The sequence below is a fragment of the Stegostoma tigrinum genome, chromosome 8 (assembly GCF_030684315.1).
Source record: "Stegostoma tigrinum isolate sSteTig4 chromosome 8, sSteTig4.hap1, whole genome shotgun sequence".
NCBI lineage: Eukaryota > Metazoa > Chordata > Chondrichthyes > Orectolobiformes > Stegostomatidae > Stegostoma > Stegostoma tigrinum.
In genome coordinates this window covers 79647981-79670637 of record NC_081361.1, presented here as the reverse complement: position 1 = coordinate 79670637, position 22657 = coordinate 79647981, and the positions used below count along the sequence as shown (strand labels likewise).

At 38.5% G+C, this 22657-nt stretch overlaps 1 protein-coding gene across 12 annotated transcripts in view; it reads left to right on the top strand.

Moving 5' to 3' along the window:
• The window catches only part of szt2 (SZT2 subunit of KICSTOR complex), a 238193-nt gene that overhangs the window by 103222 nt on the left and 112314 nt on the right, over window positions 1-22657 (top strand). For all 12 annotated transcript variants that reach the window (XM_048538804.2, XM_048538813.2, XM_048538805.2 and 9 more), the window contains 11 exons: window positions 419-604; window positions 1227-1520; window positions 2147-2456; window positions 3728-3802; window positions 10865-11003; window positions 11366-11483; window positions 12283-12412; window positions 14855-15007; window positions 17588-17690; window positions 20748-20871; window positions 20967-21078. In XM_048538804.2, coding sequence (XP_048394761.2) covers window positions 419-604; window positions 1227-1520; window positions 2147-2456; window positions 3728-3802; window positions 10865-11003; window positions 11366-11483; window positions 12283-12412; window positions 14855-15007; window positions 17588-17690; window positions 20748-20871; window positions 20967-21078 — 1744 coding nt within the window. The remainder of the gene's footprint in view (window positions 1-418; window positions 605-1226; window positions 1521-2146; window positions 2457-3727; window positions 3803-10864; window positions 11004-11365; window positions 11484-12282; window positions 12413-14854; window positions 15008-17587; window positions 17691-20747; window positions 20872-20966; window positions 21079-22657) is intronic.

Below are 22657 nucleotides of genomic sequence, written 5' to 3'. Positions count from 1 at the left end.
CAGAATTGGCAAACATGACTACTTTTAATAAAGCCGTGTTGATTCTTCTTCAATATATAATTTTCCAAATGCTCTGTTCCTGAATCCATGCAACATTGTCTCATAGATGCTGCTAGAAAGTAAATAATATGTTATGCTCTGCAGCTTTTGAATAGGCTTGGATTTGGGCAGGTGGTAGTTTGAGATAATGCATGTTGCACTTAGTGGTCAGTTTCCATTATCAGATCAGGTCTTGCACTGCTCTGATTGATATGCAAGTTTTGCATCACTTAAAATAGTCTATGAATGATTAACCTCTACATTGTTTTTAATTCAACTTTTAAGAATGCGGTAAAATGAAAGCCTTGTAAATATTATATGATACAATTTACACAGTATCTGTTGTTTTCTAACCCATTCTGGTACACCACCTGTTTAGATCCATTGGCTTCTGGAAGATGAGATTGTTTCAGCTTTGCGCCATTCAACAAATATTACTTTAGCTACCCTACAGAAAGTTGCTGATCATGTGTACAGTTCAAAAGAGAGACCACGATGCCACAGCAAAGTGGTTCCTTTAAAGTTTGTTTTTGGTCCGGAGGAGTCACTGGAGAAATTTAAAGAGGTACGAGAAACTTCATGTGTGACGGGCAGAGTCACGTGATCCTTTAAATACAGAATTCATAAAGAGTTGTTATGGCAGAAGGAAAGCAATGGAAAAGTGTAATGATTATTTCTAAATTAAGGCCCCCGTACAAACTGGCTGGAGAAGGGGGCTGGCTGGGGGTATGTGAAAAGGTGGGAAGGGGTAAGGAAGGGAACCAGTAAAGCACTAATTACATGTTTTGAGATTACATAGGTGTTAGGCTAGGCAAGAACTAAATAAAGGCCCTGATATGAAGTAAATGAGATTGATTGATTATTATGTAACTACAACTTGTTTACTTTTCTTCAGAATGACTCTTGAAATATCAGACATGAGCAAAGTCCTCTTTCATTTCTGTCCAGCAAGCAATTCTTGATTTCTATCACCTTCACATACATGCTGTCAGTGTAAATGATTGGGAGCATCCTTCTATCTTATCTATTCAAAACAAACTGTTTATTATTGTACCAGCATAATTGAATCGCAGCATCTGCAGTCTTGTAACCAACAGTTCAAAAATGACATGGAGACCGATAGGAGCTGATCAGTTATCATTCCTATGATTGTAATTTTAATATTTTTTTCATGCTTTCATCTTAAGGAATTTAAACGCATGAATCTTCCAGGATACCTACTCAATGAGGAGGCGAACAACTTTTACTATCTGTCTGTGAGTCGCTTGCATGCACAAAGAATAGAGGCAGTGCAGAAATGTTCCACAGAACTAACACAGCACAGCCTGGCAAGTGAGTGTGTGGCAGTGGCATGTGATGAGAGTGCAGATGCAGAAGTGGCTCTGATTTGCCATCAACGACAGGAGAATTGGAGTGAACAAATGGAAGTGACAACAACATCAGCATTAACTGAGGGAGAGAAAAATGAAGAAAAATCGCAGGTAAATGCTTTTCATCCAGCTGGATGACCTCACTGTTTACGATTAAGGGTTTAGTTGGTTAAAAGATTTGAATAGTGCTAAAAGTATTTTCTGTATAGTTGATCAGGAATTGATCCCTGCTGTAACATGTTTTGGATTGGTTAAAACGGGGGAAGTAATGGACATATGTTGTTATGTAAGAAACCAAGACTGGATTTTAGAAGTTTGTATCTGGAGGGAATCATTGATATTTGGAACAGACTACTGAGCGATACAATAAAGATGTATTGACTGTTGGCAATCTGGCTGTGGCTGTTAACACTCCATTAAGTAGGAAAAAAGGCTGTTTGATGATGAATCTTGTAGCCAGTGTTTTGGAGCTTACTTTATTTGACTTTGAGGGTCGGAATAATTTTATAGATTTTTCTACCCCCTACATTGACCTCTCCTTGAATGTTACACAGTTGATGAAAGCTGGGAGTGTTCTGGGGATTGTGTTCCTTCTAATGACACCATAAAGTTCAGGAACAAGTTTGATTGATTTGTTCGTCATTTCCTGTCATTTTCATAAGTTCTTTTCTTGGAATATGACTGGTGTAAATTGAATCAGTTGTTATTTATGCCTTGTTGTGGTCTGTATTTTGAAGATTTCGCAAGATGAAAACAAACCAACATCTGAGAGGATGGTGATATCTGCTGTGACTAATGGAGCATATCTTGCTTCAACTGAATTAGTTGAAGAGACCGTGGAAGAGAAAAGCTGCCTGTCTATCAGCCAGCCTGATCAACAGGATCAAGTATTTACAGTAATCAAGCCTGACCGATCTCTTACTAGTACACCTCTCCAGCAGTCAAGCCCAGGACCTGAGAGAGCGCCAGTGACAAATCCCCCATCGCAGGCCTCTTCTGCTGTGAGTCTTGCTGAATCCATGCAGTCCAACGTACCTGGCAGTACAGGTGTGTCATTTTTAAAAAATTTAATTCATATAATGACTTGGAGGTCAGAATGTAGCCTGTTAGGTTCCAAAATAGGTGATTGCAGGTAGAAACGTAGTCTTAGTCCATGAGAATAACGTAAAAGAAATTGAACTAGAAGGAAGGCTTAGTTTGTGACAAAGTGCAGTGGATGTTTGAATATTGGATTCCATTATCAGGCAGCTTGGTTATCCTCAAGGAAGTTGGGGTTAGCACTGCTGCCTGACAGTGCCAGGGACCTGGGTTTGATTCTAGCCTTGGCAACTGTCTGTGAGGAGTTGCATGTTCTCCCCGTGTCTATGTGGGTTTCTGCCACATGCTCCACTTTCCTCCAATATCCAACGATATGCAGTTTAGGTAAATGGTCATTCTAAATTGTTCCTTAGTGCTCATAGATGTGCAGGCTAGGTGGATTAGCCATAGCAAATGGTGGGTTATGGGAATAAGGTGGGTCTAGGTGAGATGATCTTTGGGAGGGGTGGGGGTCCAGTCACTGCTGACTCGATAGGTCGAATGGTCCCTATCTGCACTATAGGGATTCTGTGATTTTTGTAGAAACCCACTAAAATACATGGTGAATATATTGTTCTTTCTTTGATTGTTCACAGGTTCTTTGAGCACTTGATTCAACAAAACAAGTAGAAGAAGTTATTTATTTGATAAAAATTATTATCCATTTAATTTTGGTTCTGCGAGACCTGTGAGTCCTTTCAGGTCTATAGGTCTAGGCTGGTAGCACTTAATTGTTCAAAAAAAGGCTACTAATTAAAATGGGGATTTGCAGATCCTATCTGTGCATATCGATAGCTTGGTTACATTACATAAGTAGCCCAATCACAAACTTAGACATCTGTGCTAGCCTAATAATCATAATCATTTTCAATATAACTGAACTTCTAACACTAAATCCCAAAATTATGTTGGATAGTTGACTAATATTTGTCAAAGTTGGGAGAGTTCTGGGAGATCTTGAACATGAACAGATGGCTAGTTGCAGAATCAACCATAGCAAAGCTGGCATTGTTTGTTTGGACTTCCTTTAGGTCACATAGAGAATCAAAGCCTGGCTGAGTAACACTTGTAGCAACTGCAAAATTCCTGACCTGTTTAGGGCATCTTGTTGCTTTCTATTTCTCTTCACTCCCTTTCTAGTACGTGTATCCTCCCTTGCATTCTTCACTTTTTTCACACTATTATTGACTTTTCATCTCTGGTTAATCCTTGAGCTTCTCTTTTATGTCTGTATCATTTAGGCTGTTGCAAGCTGAGACCAAGCCGAGTACAGAGTGTGGTTTCCAGTCAAGGCAGTCTGGATTCTGATCTGTTAGGTGAGAACATCTTTCCTGTAACTTTGATTTTTAAAATTATATACTTTGTTTCATTAAGTTATATGTATGGAACTAATAGTGGAAAGGTACAGATAATGATGTGCTAATAAATGTGGAGAGAGTGCTTTGCTATAGCGCCATTGGATCACGTTGCCATTACAGATCTTCAGGACACACAAATAACTGTATTTTGTATATTTGTTTGCCACTTACAGGATGGCAGGAATCTTCATTCAGGTTCATCTTTGCACTACAGTACCTACTCACTGAATTTTACAGGGCAGAACAAAGCTATTCAGCTCACCATGCCCTTGCCAGCTCTTTTAGAAAGCATGCCTAAGTTGCCACAGAAAGGAACAAACATTATTTTTGAGTAATTTTGAGGGCTAATGGGTGATTTTTATCCATGTACCTATGCTGTCTGAACTGTATAAAAGTTTCAGTTCTTCCCATTGTGACTATTGGAAACATGTTTTATTGTTTTGTTTCTGAAAAAGTAGTGCATGCATAAATGTATTTTCTTAACTTGTTAATTACTAGTTCCTTTTCAAGTGATGACTTCTCTCAAATTCTGCGGCAAATCATTGTAGTTGATTGTCCCTCTAATCAAGGATGGCATCTATTCAGGGTTACACTTTGCTGCCATGTGTCGTCTTGTGATTGAACGGGCTGATTCATGACCCATAGATCTATGGACACGTGGGGCAAGGTGTCCTGTGAGGAAGTGGAATCTGGAGTGCATGCTTTCAATATGATGAGGCTTCATGGATAAGTTGTCATTTTGAATGATTGGCCGCAAGCTCATTTTGGTCATTAAAGTCAATGCCACCATGCTTCAAGGAGAACTTTGGAGTGTCTTTGTAGAATTTTCTCTGTCCTCCCTAGAACTTTGGCTGTTTGAGCATTGAGAACAACTGGATCTGGCACTGAAGACACTTTTCAGTCATCCACATTTAATGTTCAGTACCTCATTGTTGGTTTTGCCTTAGTGCAATGCACCTACCATGTTCTGCTGCTTCAGTGAGGGGAACTTTGAATAAGTGCTAGTGTTGCTCTTGAAGTCAATTCATTAAACATTAAGGCCAAACTCCTGCAAAACCTACTGAGATCTTGCAAATTAATTTGTGTTAAAGGCTAAGCCAATAGCCTCTGTTTTAACATTATTCATTCCACTGGATACATGGCTGGATTTCTATTGTATTCCAACTGAAAACATATTGCAATTTTTTTTGTTGACACTCTTAACTTTATGCTGTGCCTGCAGTCATTGAATTCTGTGCCAATCAGAGGTTTCTTGGATCTAATTTCGCCATGGCTTTGAAATAATTTGAGGATCTACATCAAGTCCACCTTATTCTCTTCTTAAGGACATAAACTACCGAAGTAGTTGATCATTTCACACAACCATCATCCGAGTTGAGGAATCAACTACAAATTGCCCCTTTGGATTCCCTCTAATAGTGCCTCCATCGTTTCTTTTCTACATTAAGGAACCCAAAATTAAATGCAGTACTCCAGATATGGTCTTATCAAAGCAACGTACGACTTACAAAGTTGTGCTCCTGAGATGCTGCTTGGCCTGCTGTGTTCACCCAGCTTCACACTTTATCATCTTGGATTCTCCAGCATCTGCAGTTCCCATTATCACAGCTATAAATGTTGGCATTTGTTTGTTTTACAACCACCAGTGAGCAGCGCATAGATGGATTTAGCAACCTGCTTGATAAGAATTCCAAATCTAATGTGCCTTCCCAGAATTTCTAGTAGGCAAAGTTTTCTTCTGTACTGCTCTCATTTAAATTGTTCTTTGTTTCTTCATGATTAAGTGGTCAAAAATGAATGATTCAGCAGTTTGTCATCTCTCCATTGTCAACCATCAACGGCCCAATAATAAATGTTGTGATGTTTGACTACATCCTTCACTTGCTCCTGATGTGCTGACTTTTTCCAGTTTCCAGTTGCATTCCAATCAAAAATGCTCCAACCAAGTTTTTGGCTTTCTCTTAATGACTTGATAGCTTTCTCCTTTCATGTTGGTCCTCACTAGATGGTCACACAACCAAACCTTTGACGCATAATGGGAGGTGAGGAAAGCAAGTTCTGAGCTTTATTTTATGTCACATCGTTACAGTGGTGACTAAGCCACCCTGTGTCACTAATCTCTAAGATACACAGAACAAGTCCAGCTGTTATTTCTGATCAGTTGGATTCTCTTGGAACAAGGGAGGTTGAGTTATTGTAATGCCGTACGAGCACAAATCTGAACACATTCCAATTCATTCACACATTGTACTGAGTTTATTTCACTAAAAAATGCTACATGGGATCTAAATTTTCTGGGCTATGTTACTTGCTGCAAAACAAAGTTCAGCCGAGTGGCAGCCATAGCCATATTTGTGAATTTTCTCAGCATTGAATTACAAGGCTTTTATCACTCCAAATGCTGAGTCCTAAAATCAATGCTGATGCTCCTGTGCAACACGAAGAATGCACTGTACTGTTGGTACAGTGTTGGCGATGCCATCATTCAGATATTAAACCACGTCCTCATCTGGGGAAAAAAACCCAGAAATTTCTGGAGAAACTCAGCAAGCCTGGCAGCAACTGTGGGGAGAGAAACATGAGGTGACCTTATGGAGGTTTACAAAATAATGAGGGACATGGATAGGGTGAATAGCCAAGGTCTTTTTTCTGGGCTAGGGGAGTCCAAAACTAGAGAGCGTAAGTTTAAGGTGAGAGAGAGAGATTTAAAAAGGACCTGAAGGATAACCTTTTCATGGAGAGGTGGTACGTGTATGGATCGAGCTGCCAGAGTAAGTGGTGGAGACAGGTACAATAACAATCTTTAAAAGGCATCTGGATGAGTGCATGAATAGAATTTAGAGGGATGTGGGTCAAATGCTGGCAAATGGGACTAGGTCAGGTTGGGATGGCTGGCCGGTGTGGACAAATTGGACCGAAGGGTCTGTTTCCATGCTGTATGACTCTAACACTCTAAAAAGAGTTATTGTACAATAGGACTGTTCTTTCCTGCAAGCCACCTTGAACTTGAAATATTAGAGTTTAACGTTCAACTCAAAACCTGCCATGTGCATCCTGATGTCAAGGGCAGTCACTGTCACCTCATTTTTAGATTTCAGCTGTTTGTCATATTTGAACTGAGGCTACAATGAAATCAGGATCTGAGTGGCCCTGGCGGCCTCTAAACTGAACGTCAGTGAGCAGGTCATTGCTAAGCAACTACTGCATGATTTCACTGTTAATGATACCCTCTATCACTTTAGAAAGTAGACTGATGGTTTGGCAGTTGTTTGGGTTGGATTTTTCTTTGTGTTTGTTGACACAACTTACCTGGGAAATTTTCCGCATTGTTGGGTAAAAGCCAGTGTGGTAGCTATACTAGAATAGCTCGGCTAGAAGTACAGCACAAGCCTTCAGTTTGATCGCTGGAATGTTGACAGGGCCCTTAGCTTTTTCAGTAACCAATGCTTCCAACCATTTCTTCATATCATGTAGATTCAGTTGTCTGAAGGCTAGCATTTGTAATGTTGGAAGCGTATGAAGGAGGTTGGTATGGATCATCCACTCGACGTTTCTGGCTGAAGATTGTTGCAAAGTCCTCGGACCTCCCCCCATGAGTGAGGCTAGAGATATTTGTGGAGCTTCCTCTCTCGTTGAATTGTTTCATTGTCTATCACCATTTATGATTGGATGTGACGGGACCATAGAATGTATACCTGATCCATTTGTTGTAGAATTGCTTAACTCATCTGTCACTTGCCGCCAATGTTGTTTGGCATGCAAGTAATCCTGTTTGAATTGCTACATCTGTTTGAAGTCTGTCTGACTTAATTGGCTGATAGTGCCATAACATGATGTAGAGTATCTTTAATGCGGAAATGTGACTTTGTCTCCACAAGGACTGTGCAGTGGTCACTCTTACCACAATACTGATATGGGCAAATGCAGGCAGATTGGTGAGATCGAGTATGTTTTTCTCTCTTCTTGGATCCTTCATTACCTGCTGCAGACCCAGTCTAACAACCACGTCCTTTGGGACCTGACCGGCATGATTAATAGCAGTGCTGCCAAGCATTGTTAGTAGTGGACATTGAAGACAGTCATCTAGAATAGATTGAACAGCCTTGCCACCCTCAGTGCTTCCTCCAAGTGGCATTTAACATCAAAAAGTACCAATTCATTAGCCAAGAGAGGCACAGTATGCGGTAATCAGTTCGAGGTTTCCTTGCCAATGTTTGGCCTGATTCCATAAGATCTCTTGGAGTCAATGTCGAGGACTCTTAGGAAACTCCTTCCTGACTGTATACAATGGGCCACCACCTTTGCTGAGTCTGTACTGCCACTGGGACAGGTCAAACACAGGAATGGTGTTATTGCTATGTGGTATATCGCAAGGTTTGATTCCCTGAGAATGAGTTTGTCAAACTACTACATGATTAGTCTGTATGATAGCTCCCCCAGTTTTGGCTCTAGTCCCTGGGTGTTAGTAAGGAGAACTTTGAAGGGTCAACAGGGCTGTGCTCATCACGGTTGATTCCCAACCCTTCATTGATTGTTGTCTGTCCAATTTCTTTCCTTTTTTTGGGATTTTAAGGCCAGTCAAAAAACTGAGGGGATGTGATGTATATGGAATAAACAGAAAAAGTGTTGGAATCATCGGAAAATACTGACACAAATGTATCTGGGCAGGAATTGAAAATCAAAGCTGAGTTTTCTGCCATGCCATCAAGCTAAAGAAAGAAATGAAAACAAAGTACTAGAGAAACTCAGTAGGTCTAGCAGCATCTCTGGAGAGAGGAGCAGTTAATATTTATGCCAGATATGACTCTTCTTTGGAATCCTTCAGTAAAGAAGAAGATGATGATTGTTTAAAAAAGGAGTAGCGTTTTCTAAGACGTGCATGTTTAGAATATTTTTAATTTCATCAGTGTTTGAAAACATATTACTCAAAATGAAAAACACTGAAATTTACATGAATATTTTGTACCTACAGCAAAACATTTAGTTAAGTTGGGAGAAAAATGTATCTTTTGTAAATGTTGTCTGAACCAAGTATTTTTTGTTTAATCTTTTGAGGGCCAAATTTTGCTTGAGGCTGACAGTCAGTGTCAGATTGCTGCATCTTGGAGTGACGAAACGTGGATCAAAGCCTATTGTTTTCTGTACAGTGAATTCTCAAACTGATTCATCTTGCAGTGGACAGTTTCCTAGTGGAAGCCAGATGTTATCCCCATAGACACAGGTAGAGAGAGAAGGGCAAAAAAGACCTTAAAATCAATTAACTAATTCATATAAAGAGATCACAACTGGATAATTGAAACAATATAATAGAGTTTGTGAGCATTTGTAAATGGAAAAGGCAGGTCAATGTTTTGACTTTAATGTACCTGGAACAGTTAGCTGTCTGTCATGCTGTGTAACTGGCTATGGATCCAGTATTTTCATTGTAAGAGCACAAGAGCAAGAAACAGGAATGGGCCATGCTGCCCTTAGAGTCTGCTCCACATTCAATAAGATCATGGTTGACTTAGTGGTGGTGTCATCTCCACCTTTCCTGTCTGCCCCCTGTAATCCTTGATTCCCTTGTTTATCAAAAACCTAACTAAATCAGCCTTGAATTTAGAGATCCAGCCTTCACTACCTTCTGAAGAAGAGAATTTCACATTTAGCAATACTCAGAAAACATTTCTGTTCATCTTTGTCAAATGCCCTTCTAATTTAAAACTATAAGTCACATCCTAACTATTTTTTTCCACATTCTCTCCCTTTCATTCATGTCTTTCTGATGATGAAGCCAACACACTTTTCCAACTGGAACCTCAGCATTGATCTAAAGTAATCAATTCCGATTTATAATCAAGTACCCAGTATTAAATTCTAATATTTGATTTAATCACATCGAATGAATAGTACCACATAGATTTTTCTCCTTTTCTAATAAAACTGTATCCATTGTATATACTATAATATTCTCGAACAATTACCTCTTGAATTAGCATTAGGAAAGAGTGAGAAATGAAGTGTGTATCAGACATAATGCAACAATTTTTAATTATTTCAAACTGATTTTTGTTCTTTCAGTTATAAAATAGTTGCTTAGCTGTACAGAACTTGAATATTGTCAAAAAAGACACTTACCCAGCATTTACAAAAATTGTCATTCTGCAGTTACACAATGTTGGTGGATAGTCCGGAATGTGTGAAGAATTATGTAGATGACTAATATAGCATTAAGTATCAATCTTGTATTGTGGTGTAGTTGTGTAGGCTGGAGGTTTGCTGTATTACTACGTAAGGCCCTATTTGCAGGCAGGAAGAACATGTTCACACACTGTCCCTGTTTCAACTGAACCAAATATATGATAGCTCTTCACCATCAGCCAGGTTCCACATCTTATTCTTGTACTACATCCTGATTCGTAGATTTGTTTCCACTATAGGAAAGGTAGCTTGATGTAATTTCTGTGCTCTTCAAAAAGCATCACTGCCTGTGATGGAGCACCTGTGCTTCAGACTTGCCTCCACATTAAATCTTAAGAGTTGCTCATCCTCAATATTATGCCGTCTTAGTGAAAACCTAAGTATTAACTGGATAATGTAATGTGGTGAGGATCGATTCTTATGAACAGAGGGTTGGCTAGCTCAGTTTGAGTTTTGATAATTTGCTAGTAGTAAGGAGTAGACCATCAGTTTGGGACAAAGACAGAAGTTGCTGGAAAAGCTCCACCGGTCTGGCAGCATCTGTGAAGAAAAAAAAATCAGTTAACATTTCTGGTCTGGTGACCCTTCTGTTCTGAGGAAGGGTCACTGGACCCAAAACGTTAACACTGATTTTTTTTCTTCACAGATGCTGCCAGACCTGCTGAGCTTTTCCAACAACTTCTGTTTTTGTTCCTGATTTACACATTCCGCAGTTCTTTTGGTTTTCATCAGTTTGGGATACTGTACTCATAAGCAATTGCAGACCATGATATTGGTTAGACCTGATTGGTTAGGTCTGAATTGGCTGGGCTTTGATTTAATTTTCTGGGCCATCTATAGGATATGATGGAGGCAGCAGTGATTCAGAGTGCGAAGGTGCGACAATGAATGAGCAGGACCCAAAATGTCCACTGATGCCTGATTTTTGGTTGATCATCAGAATTCACCATGATCGAGTTGAGGTTTACTGTCATACACGGTGAGTATAAGATTATAGCCAAATTTCTACCTATAAAGAATGTCACATTGTCACACCACATTTAATTGGGTGAACAAATAGTATGGTATACTAACCATTAAAGGGAATAATGTCCACAGTTCATTTGTATTTGGAGGGTGAAGTGTATTTGCATGACAAAGAAGTAAAGTAGATTCTTCAATATTTTTGTGATTTGTTTTTAAGATATGAAGTTGTCAAATATTCTGTTAATATTTTTCAATTAATTGGAAATGAAATATGTCTTTTTACTGTAAGTCATCTAATCTCCCTTCTAGATTATTGTGGCTGTGGCAGAGAAGGATAAGAAAGTCAACAGTTAAAAATACTTTGTGTTTTTCTAGAAATCTTATTGGGATAAAGGATGAATCAGAAGTTGAAGAAGAGGAAGAACTTGAATACTTACATCTCTATAGAACAGTGATTGAGAAAATTGCTGAGATTTGTCGTGTGGTCAACCAGGTAATCATTAACATGAGGTTGAGTGTTCGTTTAAATTTTGGGATAGAGAGAGACCCAGTATTGAATAGAAGCAAGCTTTTGTGGATGGCTGGTGAGGAAAAGGTTGCTCTGGAATTCAGTGGACAAATTCTGGAAGTCAGCTCAATGGGCTAAAATCAGTAATCATGTTCGGTTTGATGCATTTAGTTTGACTTTTGGTTTTTAGCATCAAAATTTCACCTCAGGTATGTTGCATGAAACTGTATGTAAGACACCAGCACCCTATACAGCTACAACATAACCTCCTTGCTTTTAAACTCAATCCCTGTAGCAATGAAGGACAAAATTCCGTTTGTCTTCTTAATTGCCTGTTCTACCTGCAAACTAACCTTCTGTGATTCATGCACAAGGACACCCACTTCCCTCTGCACAGCAGCATGTTGCAGTTTTTTTACCATTCAAATAATAGTCCTTTTTACTTGTTATTCCTACCAAAGTGATGTCTTCACATTGATCAACATTGTACTTCATTTGCCAGACCTTTGCCCAGTCACTTAAACTATCTACATCCATCTGCAAACTTTCAGAGTCTTCTGCACACTTTTCTCTGCCACTCATCTTAGTGGCATCTGCAAACTTTGACACACTGCACATGGTCCCCAACTCCAAATCATCTATGCAAATTGTAAATAATTTGACTGTGCCTGTCAATGGACGATATTGTTTGGCCTATGAATTATTTGATAAGTCTGCATCATTCCATATTGTGGCTAGCAATCCATGTTGTTCTATACTTTCATTTCTTCTCCATTTGTCACAGCGCCTATTGCTCCAGGATCTGCATGACAGTCATGTCTGTAATTCATTGCTTGTCGCTGAAAGTGAAGAGGACATCTGGAAGAATGAAACCCCCTACCCTTCATATCGTCCGCGGGCTACAGCTAGTGATGGTTTGCAATAATGTTCCTAATTAGTCCAATTTTATATTTTGTTCATACGTTAACTTTCACAGTCTGTTTCACGTCATCATTCAACAATGCTGGAAGTCTTAGTAATCTGTCGATGGAATTAGATACTTGAAAGGTTCTAAATTCTTCCTGGAGTTAATTGTCTCAATTTAGTTCTTTTCGTCAATCTTCGAATATACAAACATTAGGTTATGATGAAGTTACGTAAAAAGCTATGTTCAAAGCTATTGTGAGCTGGGCTTTCTTTTGCTGATGAACTAGTAACATTGACAGATGTACAAAAGTGTTAATAAGCAGTGGTTAAAATTTATATGTTCGTTCAGACTATCCAGTCACTGCAGCCAGTTTCAAGAGTAGAAGTTCAAGAATCAAAAGCTTGCTAAGTACAGTTAGAGAGAGAAAGATTGCCAAATGCATCTGTTAGAAATGAAATTTCGGCAAATGTGTCTTTGCAACAACTGAAGGAGAAATCAAGCATAAAAACAGAAGTCAAGGCAGAAAATGCTGGGAGAGCTTAGCTAGTCTGGCAGCATCTCTGCTGTTCCGAGGAAGGGTGACTTCACCAGAAATGTTAATTCTGATTTCTCTCCATAGATGCTGCAGGACCTGATGAACTCTCTCAGCAATTTCTGTTTTTTGTTTCTGATTTGCAGTGTCTGCAATTGTTTCCATATTCACGTAGTAAAAAGAGAAGTGGCAGGAGGAAAATTGGATGGTGAACAACGTTGAGTTATGGGAGCCTTAATGATAGCCAGAGAAGAAGCAAGATAAAGCTAAAGATCCCATAAGGCTACAGTGGAAACACATGAATGTCTAATTTAGTTATTTTGACTTAACTTTATAATTTGCATCCTTTTAATTAGTCATCAAGTGTAGGTTGAACATAAGCCCTAATCGTAGTACTTATTTACTAGAGAAATAATGGAATACCTCACATGTTTTACGTTGCTGTCAAAATGCATAAAGTAACACATTACTGAGCCAGTACATACAGTGACTGTACCAGATTACGCCGTTCAGTCACTCAAGCTATACTGCAGTTCACTGAATCACCTGTATCTTATTCTATCCTAGACACCTTTCTTAAAACTGGCCCCTTTATTTATGTGAAGTTGTAAAGCAAAGCAAAACATCGGGTTCTAGGCCCGCAACGTCCGCTTTTGTGCTCCTAAGATGCTGCTTGGCCTGCTGTGTTCGTCCAGCTCCACTCTTTGTTACCTCAAAACATAGAACATAGAATATAGAACAATATAGCACAGAACAGGCCCTTCGGCCCTCGATGTTGCGCTGACCTGTGAACCAATTTAAGCCCCTCCCCCGACACATCCCATCATTATCCATATGCTTATCCAAGGACTGTTTAAATGCCCCTAATGTGGCTGAGTTAACTATATTGACAGACAGGGCGTTCCACACCCTTGCCACTCTGAGTAAAGAGCCTGCCTCTGACATCTGTCTAAATCTATCACCCCTCGATTTGTAGCTACGCCCCCTCGTACGAGCGGAAGTCATCATCCTCCAAAAAAGACTCACTGTCCACCCTATCTAATCCTCTGATCATCTTGTATGTCTACCATGGCAAGCTGCTTAGAAGCACGATATTTCAGACAGCTAACAATGGGACTATAAGCAGATAAGAAAGGTTAGAATACACTTTCCGGAAAAACATGAGTTATCGTATGATGAATAATAGTTAGGTTTGTTTCATTTATGGACTATCAAGGTTGAATTATGCACGTGTCTGATCCAGAGAAATCATTCCTTATATCAGACTAAAACAGCTTCTGATTATAATGCATGGATTCTTTGGCATGTTAAGGTCACTGAGTTTGAAGTAAATACCTTAAACAGATTAAGGAATTAACAGATGCATGTTTAGTGTGTTTGTAGCTAGATGATGCAGTTTCCTTGGTATTTTATATCATTTAATGAATTTTCTAAACAGCTCATCATAGTGTATGTATGTTACAGTTTAAAAACTCACATCATTAACATTTCTTGTATTCTGGTTTTTTCAAAGTAATTTACTTGACTTCTGAACCGACGAAAACAGTTTCCATTTATCTCTAATTAATGTATTGATACAAGCAAAACCATGACCTCTCAAAATACATAAATTTGGTGTTTTTAGCAATCTTAATATTTATTATTCATTTGTGGGTTGTGGGCATCGCTGGCTGGGCTTTCATTTCATGCCTGTCCCTGGTCGTCCTTGAGAAGGTGGTAGTGAGCTGCATTTTTGAACCACTGCAGTCCGTGTGCTGTGGGTTGACTCACAATGCCTTCAGGGAGGGAGTTCCCGGATTTTGACCCAGCAACAGTGAAGGAACCAATATACTTCCAAGTCAGAATGGTGAGTGCTTGGAGGGGGTACTTGCAGGTGGTGGTATTACTGTTTCATATTTTTGTTCCATTCATTCTCAGACTATTCAGCAGATGATAATTATCAGTCGAAGGATTACTTGGCTGCTACAATGCATTTTATGGCAGGCCACTTTTCCTGTGAAGTGGTGTGGAAGACCATCATACATATCCATCCTCGACTCAAGATGGGACCCAACATGGGTGTCGCAAGAGGTATACTAAACTTTGGCACATTTCATTGCTGTATATTTAATTGGATTTGGTGTCATTGCATATTCCCATGTATTGTCCCCACTAAAAATGGTGGGTCTTTACTTGCTCAAAATCTAAATATATTATGAGCCATAGATTGAGCAGATGAACGTTTGTCATTGTACTCTGACCTAAAATATTTCACAGGCTACTTCATAATTTCCTTGTCTTCGCTAAAGTGAAAGCATGTGCATGAATCTGACTGTTCCATGGGGCACTACGCAAAACTATTGAGTGGCAAAGAGCACATTTACAGTAACTATGTACTAGCTAAATTATTTCAAATGTTGAGAGTACAAGAGGAAATGTATTAGTATGGTCCTAGGCGTCCGTTTTACAGTTATGCGGTATGTGGAAAGGCTAAAGAAGCTGGAGTTGCTGTCTTTAGATTAGAGGAGCTGAGGAGATTTGATTGAAGTGTGTTTTAAATCATGAAGGATTTTCACAGAATAAATCAACCAAAACTGTTTACAGTGCTTGAAAGGTTGTAACCAGGTTTAAGATGATTAGAAAAAGAACCAAACAAGACATGAGGAAAAATGATTTTTACATTCAGTGTGTTAGATGTTGAATATAAATCTATTTGAAATGTATTTGCCTGAATGAGTGGTGGATTCAGATTCAATTGTAGCTTTCACTAGAAAATTGGGTACATATTTGAAGGAGGAAAAAGGGAATGAGAAAAGTTCAGAGAAGTTGACTAATCTGCTCTTCAAAACATTTGGTGCTGTCTTAATGAGCTGGATGGTCTCCTGTGCAGTGTTATTCTAGATTCTTTGATTTCACAACATTAAAATAGTGTTTACCCTTGTAAATAAAGCTGCCAAACAAGCAGTGTGAATAGAAGGTGTAAATGGGAATAACAATTTTCAAAAGCTGCTGCCAAAAAACAAACAAGCAGCAGTGATCTAAAATTTTTAAAGTCATTGTTGTGGAAGGTTGTGATGTATCCAATCGAAAGATAAGGTTCCCTCTTTGGATAGCGGATTGAGATTCATTGAAACAGGGAAGGAGATCAAGGACAGAAAGGTCTTTGTAAGAGTGGACCAAGAAATTAAAATGGCACAGACTTTGGGCCAGGCTAACAGACTTAACTGGATTCTTTCACAGAGTAGTCCTCCAATCGCTGTTTTGTCCCAACAGCTTCCACAGCCAGGTTGAAGCTACCGTCAAATATATCCCCTCCCACCTCACCCTATCTCACCCTTTCAACATTTCAAAGAGACAAATCTGAGAAAGGATCACCAGACCCGAAAAGTTAACTCGACTTTTTCTTCACAGATGCTGCCAGACCTGCTGAGCTTTTCCAGCAACTTTGTTTTTGTTCCAAAGAGAATGTTTTGTTGCAATAATCTGGATCCTGAACACAACCTGTTCTTCCCAATTAAACTTCAAGTGCAATTGCAGGAGTTGTAACATCTGCCCTGTACTTTAATAGATATTGTTTTTTTATTTACTGTACTGTTTACACCCATGATACTCTTTCCTCCAAATTGAGAAGACCAGATACAGTCTAGAATGACCCCTTTATAGAACAACTTGGTTCACTTTGCAAACCTGATTCCAGGCTTTTGCCATTTAAATTATTAGACTTGTACCTGCTGTGACCTCTGTTAGTTCTGTCTGGTTCTAGTGTAGCTCAAGACGAGCTCTGAAGAACAGCGCATCATCTTTTGATTAAGCATATTATGACATTTCAACCTTATCATTGAGTTCAGCAGTTTTAGTTCATAACTGCTGTCTGTTTTACACCATCTTTTCATCCTGTGTTCTTAGCTTTCCCATTACCATCATCTTTTGCCTTGCACTATTACTGTTTTGTCACTTAATGTCTCCTTCATCTGACATCCTATCACATACCTTCCTTTTTGCTTTTTTGTCCCCTCCTTTCCCTCCATTTCTGTACCTTTGTAACTTTCTTAAAGCCTGTTGCATCACCAACTTTTCCAGTCTGATAATAAGTCATTGACTAGATCCTGTTTAATGTGCTGTTTCCAAAATTTCCTATTTTTGCTTTATATTTCCAACATTTTGCACTTTAACTTTATGACATCTAAAAAGTCCCATTACTGACTTGTAATTGAATTGAATAGCTAGGTTCTTCGATGTTTCAAACAATTAAAGAAACATTAATCATCTAAGAGAAAGAAATTCAACAAAAGCCCTCAAGGAAGAATTTGATAAATTTCATTGAGGGGAAAATTGCAGAATGTGGAGAATGTATGAGCAGTAGCTGGATTGCTGTTTGAAAAAACCAACACTAACTTAATGGTCTGAATGATTTCTGTCTGTGTTGTATGATTTTATTGCTGTTTCATCTATGGCTAAATAAGAATGATCATATTTTATTCATTGCTCTTAACACTGAACTTAACCTCCTTCATCTGCGGTCCTAATTTTTTGAGGCATTAGAAATGATCATTCTCCTTGATCCTGTCTGACTTAAAATTTCTCTCCACAGCTTGAACATTTACTGAACTTCACTTAATTGAACTTCACTTACTTCATTTAATATGTAGCTTGTTTACTTATATTTTTCAGCTATTCAGGCCCTGAGGTCTGTTCTAAATGCTTTTTCAGTCGTGAACAGGAAAAATATGTTTGTATACCAAGAAAGGGCCACCAAGTCTGTATTTTACCTAAGGTAAGAAAGCAGCCCAGAGAACAGTGCTGCAGCAATTGGTAATAAATTGGCAGTGTCCTTCTAGTCTCAGGACTGGGGAGAGCCAAGAGAGTTCGGAAAAATTACACAGATACGACAAAAGAAAGTTGTGTTTCTGACGTATGAGTGACAGCAAGAAAGTGTAAACCATATTTAATTGAGACATACTCCTGAGCTAGAGAGTTTTTGTTTTTGAATGCTCAAAATGGAAAGAAATTCAGCTTACCTTGTTAGTATTCTTTTCATTTAAAAATGTGAAAAATGTCATTATTATTTTAAAGCAACAGCGGTAATTCTATACACTATTTGAATAGCATTTTGAAATGGGAAGCAAAACTTCAGACTTGATTATAGTTTTGAAATCATTCCAACATGCTTTTGTTTTTATATGAGATATTAATTGATCTTTTTAGCATTGTCTATGAGCAAGGCTATAAATTGGCATATATAAAATACCCTCTATTTTTTCACTTTACGAATTTGTAATCACCTGGTTATTTTTATATTTACTACAGCTACCTTTGTGTAACCTTTGAAATATGCTTACTTCTACATTACTAGTGTGTTGGTCCTTTGAATGCCTTTTAAAATTTTAATAGAAATAATATTTTCTCAGTTGAGCTCTTGTTGAGTTTATCACTCTTGCCAGTTATCAGTAACTTTGTTACTGAGACATATTCATTTTAAACAAACAAAAATGTAATGAAATAAAGAGCAGAATACCTAATTTATAACTAAGCTTTTGGAGTAAAATTATGAAGCTTTTTTTATGTAAAGAATAGTGGAATTATGGAACTTGTTCCCCTAAAAGTAACTGCTGGACGAATTGAGATGTGAGATTGAGATCAATATATTTCTTGTTAGTTCAAGGTATTGAGGCAAATGGACAAAGGCAGAGCTGGTATGGTCTTATTAAATAGGGTAATAGTCTCAAGGGGCTGAAAAGTTTAATGTTGTATCTGTATTTCTGGTAACATCTTGATTGTGTTGTTTTTGTCTCACTTTATTGAAGCAAAGTTTAACAATTAAACAGTTTGCTTATTTTCAACTAATGTACAAAAGACAAATCGTTAATTCGCATATCTTTCTCCCTTTTCATGATTAATCTTGTCTTCTTCATCTCACTAATGTTTCTGAAGAAAGACGAATTCTTCATAGGATTAAAACAAAGGGAAACAAATTGTTTTGGAAAAGAAATGTGCAAGTGGTGCAAAGCTAGGTTCATTATATTTTCTTAAACTCATACTTTGTACACAAGGTTCTCTAAATTTCTTGTTTCAAGTCCAGTTTGAAGAGAGGTAATAATATTAGCAGATGAAGGTGACACACACGTACAGCTCAGAGATCATCATATCTTTGATTTAGCCACACACTGAGTTGCAGTCTCCAGAAATAGGTCTGATGTTATTGGCATTTCAGAGATAGAGCCACAAAGAGTTCAAACCTAGGAACTGAACATTCAGGAGTATGTGACTTTGCAAAAGATCAGGTAGAAAGGAAAGAATGGTAGGGTAGCATTGTTAGTAGGATATGGAAAAAGGACAAGTCAAGAAATGAGCTTCGATTGAATGATGTAGAATCCATATTGGCGGAGGTAAGAAAAAAAATGTACAGGATTTTGAGGCAATTTGACAGAGTAGATGCAGAGAGGTTGTTTATCCTTGTGGAAGACTGTAGGATTAGAGTGCATAGAATAAAATGCCAAAATGTGGAAGAATTTTTTCTGAGAATGCTAAAATTGTTCACAACAGAGAGCTGGAGAGGTTTGGTCATTAAGTATATTCAAGGCTGAGTGAGACAGATTTTTAATCTGTAAGGTAATCACGATTCAGGGGAAGAGGGAAGTGACATTGACGATTATCAGGTTAGAGCAGAGCAGATGCGATATGCTCAATGGCATATTTGTGATACCACGTCTTACAGTCTTATTCTCCTGGAAGTCTGTAAAACTAGGTTTTAAAAGAAATCACAAATGGCTACAGATTATGTACAAGTAAACCATTTAACCCTGTGACAAACTGAAAATCCATATGCTACTTACTCAAATTCAAAATCCAGACTCTAAATGGTATTAAAATATGTATAAATCCATGTGTGTTATGTCCCAGGAGAACCAATAGTACTGCCTCCAGAGCCTGACCATATACTTTCCTCCGGTCTAAAAATCAACTATTCACCCTCTGATTCTGCTCAATCAAATTTCTCTTCATATTGCCACTGATCCTTTCATTCCATTGTCTTCAACTTTTTTTGGCAAACTTCTGGCATTTTATCAAACAACTTTTGGAAATCCTTGAATACCACATGATCCTCAGCATGATTTAGTTTTGAAAAGATTTGTGCTGAATTTCATAATCCACACTTGTCCAGATTTTGTCTTTGATAAGTGTTTCTAAAGCATTCTAGCGACCAGAGCTAAGCTAACCTGCCTGTAGTAGCTGGGTTTATTCTTAAATCCTTTTTGAAAAAATGTGTTGCAATTCTCCAGCCTTCTGGTTTCATCTTGTATCCTGTGTTGGAGGATTATGGCCATCACCTTTGCAATTCCCACATGTCCTTCTGTACGCTTGGATCCAGACCATTGCTGTCCTGTTGACTTTACTATAATCATTTTGAACTGAACCTTCTTCCGTGCATTTGTTTCACATTTTGCTAAAATAAATAGTCAGGTGGCAATAAAATGGTAAAATAATGAAAAATAAATTGGGCAATAAACCAAGAGTCTAAAAATGCAAGGAACATGAATCTTTCAGTTCAAGTTTGAAGAGATATAGTACTAGTTTGTTCCAATTAGGCTGATTTACTTTTTCATTAATTTCTTTGCAGGGTTGGTAGATGATGCATGGTCAGTTCTTACTTCCTCATTACCTGATTAGGTCTGGATTTATATAGGGGAATCAATTTATTGGCAAAAAATTAAAATCACATTCTATCATACGAAGCCTCAATTGTATTGTAATATTACAGTAAATTGCATGTAGCCTAGTATTTGACCACTGATAATTGCTTCCTTCGTTAACATTTTATCATTTCTTCCAGACTGTCTGAAACAACATGCAGTGGTAACTCACCAGATTGGGACAGGGAGATTCAACCTCCGTTGTCTTCTCGTTCACTGGCATTAACACGCAGCCAGGAACCGATAGTCGTTGATGAACTCGGGGTAAAGTCAAGCATTGATATTTTTATGTATCTGTCATTTTTATCTGAATTAGTTTGAACTTTTCTCATAATTCTCTTCTTTTATGTTCAATCCAGAGTTCCAGGCCCTTTGTGGATTCCACCCCTTCCCGAAGTGCGGAGCCATCCCGACCTGTTGGCCAAGTAGATAAGCACATTTTACTGATGGTACACGGTGTTGGACAGGCAGGTAGGATTGCAACTTCTGATACTAAATCAGAAGCGTCCAGGAAATTTGGGAATAAAATTGCAGTAAAGTTAGGAAAATGTATCGTACAGTAAAAAATGAAATTATAAAATGATCAGAATTCCAAAAATGGCAAGTCAGCTGTGAAAATCTGATGTGCTGTATTAAGAAAACACTTTTAATCAAAATCCTTTTGCAGCAGTCTTATTCTAGTGTAGATAACACTTCAATCAGTGACTATCAGCCAAGGTTGAGGTCAAGCAGAACAATCAGCTAAACCAAACAAATTTGCACAGGTTGTACCTTCTGTCTCAAATTTAATTTTTCCATCTCTGCCATCAGCCATCTCATTTGAAATTCTGAATTTAATTTAATTGACTCTGCTCGAATCTCCAAGCCTCTACCTTTTGAAAATTTGTACCAACAAAGAAAAGCTTCTATTTCTATATCAGCTTTGAGTCATAGAGGCATTGAGATATACAGCATGGAAACAGGTCCCTGGTTCCAACTCATCCGTGCTGACCAGATATTCTAAGTTAATCAAGTCCAATTTGCCAGCATTTGGCCCATATCGTTCTAAGCCGTTACCATTAATGTACCCATCCAGATGCCTTTTAAATGTTGAATTTGTATCAGCTTCTACCACTTCCTCTGGCATCTGCTTTCATAGACGCACCATGCCCTGTTTGAAAATGTTGCCCCTTCGGTCCCTTTTAAAACATTCCCCTCTTACCTTAAACCTATGCCCTCTAGTTTTGGACTCTCCTGCCCTGAGGACAAGGCTGTTCACCCTATCCATGCCCCTCATAATTTTATAAACTTCTATAAGATCACCCCTCAGTCTCCGACGCTCTGGGGAAAATATCCCCAGACTATTCAGCCTCTCCCTATAGCTCAAACCCTCCAACCCTGGCAACATCCTTGTAAATCTTTTCTGAACCCTATCAAGGTTCTCAACATCCTTTCTATTGCTGGGAGATCAGGGAGATTGAACACAATATTCCAAAAGTTGTCTTACCAATGTCCTGTACAGCCACAGCATGATCTCCCAATTCCTATACTCAATGCACTGACCAATAAAGGAAACATACCAAAAGCTGCCTTCGCTGTCCTGTATATCTGTGACTCCACTTCCAAGGAACTATGAACCTGCACTCCAAGTTCCTTTGCTTGGAAGCTCTCCACAGGACCTTACAATTAAGTGTACGTATCCTGCCCTGATTTGCCTTTCCAGAATTTATCTAAATTACTGCATCTGCCACACCTCGGCCCGTCAGTCCATCTGATCAGTGTCCTGTTATACTTTGAGATAACCTTCTTGGCAGTTCACAACACCACCAATTTTGGTGTCATCTGCAAACTGCAATGCATCGTTCCTATATTCACATACAAATCATTTATTTAAATTACAAAAAGCAGTGGATCCAGCACCAATCCTTGTGGCATATTGCTGGGCACAGATCTCCAGTCTGAAAGGCAATTCTTCACCATCACCCTCTGCCTTCTACCTTCGAGCCAGTTCTGTGTGAAAATGACTGATCCTCCCTGGATTCCATGTGATCTAACCTTGTTAACCAGTCTG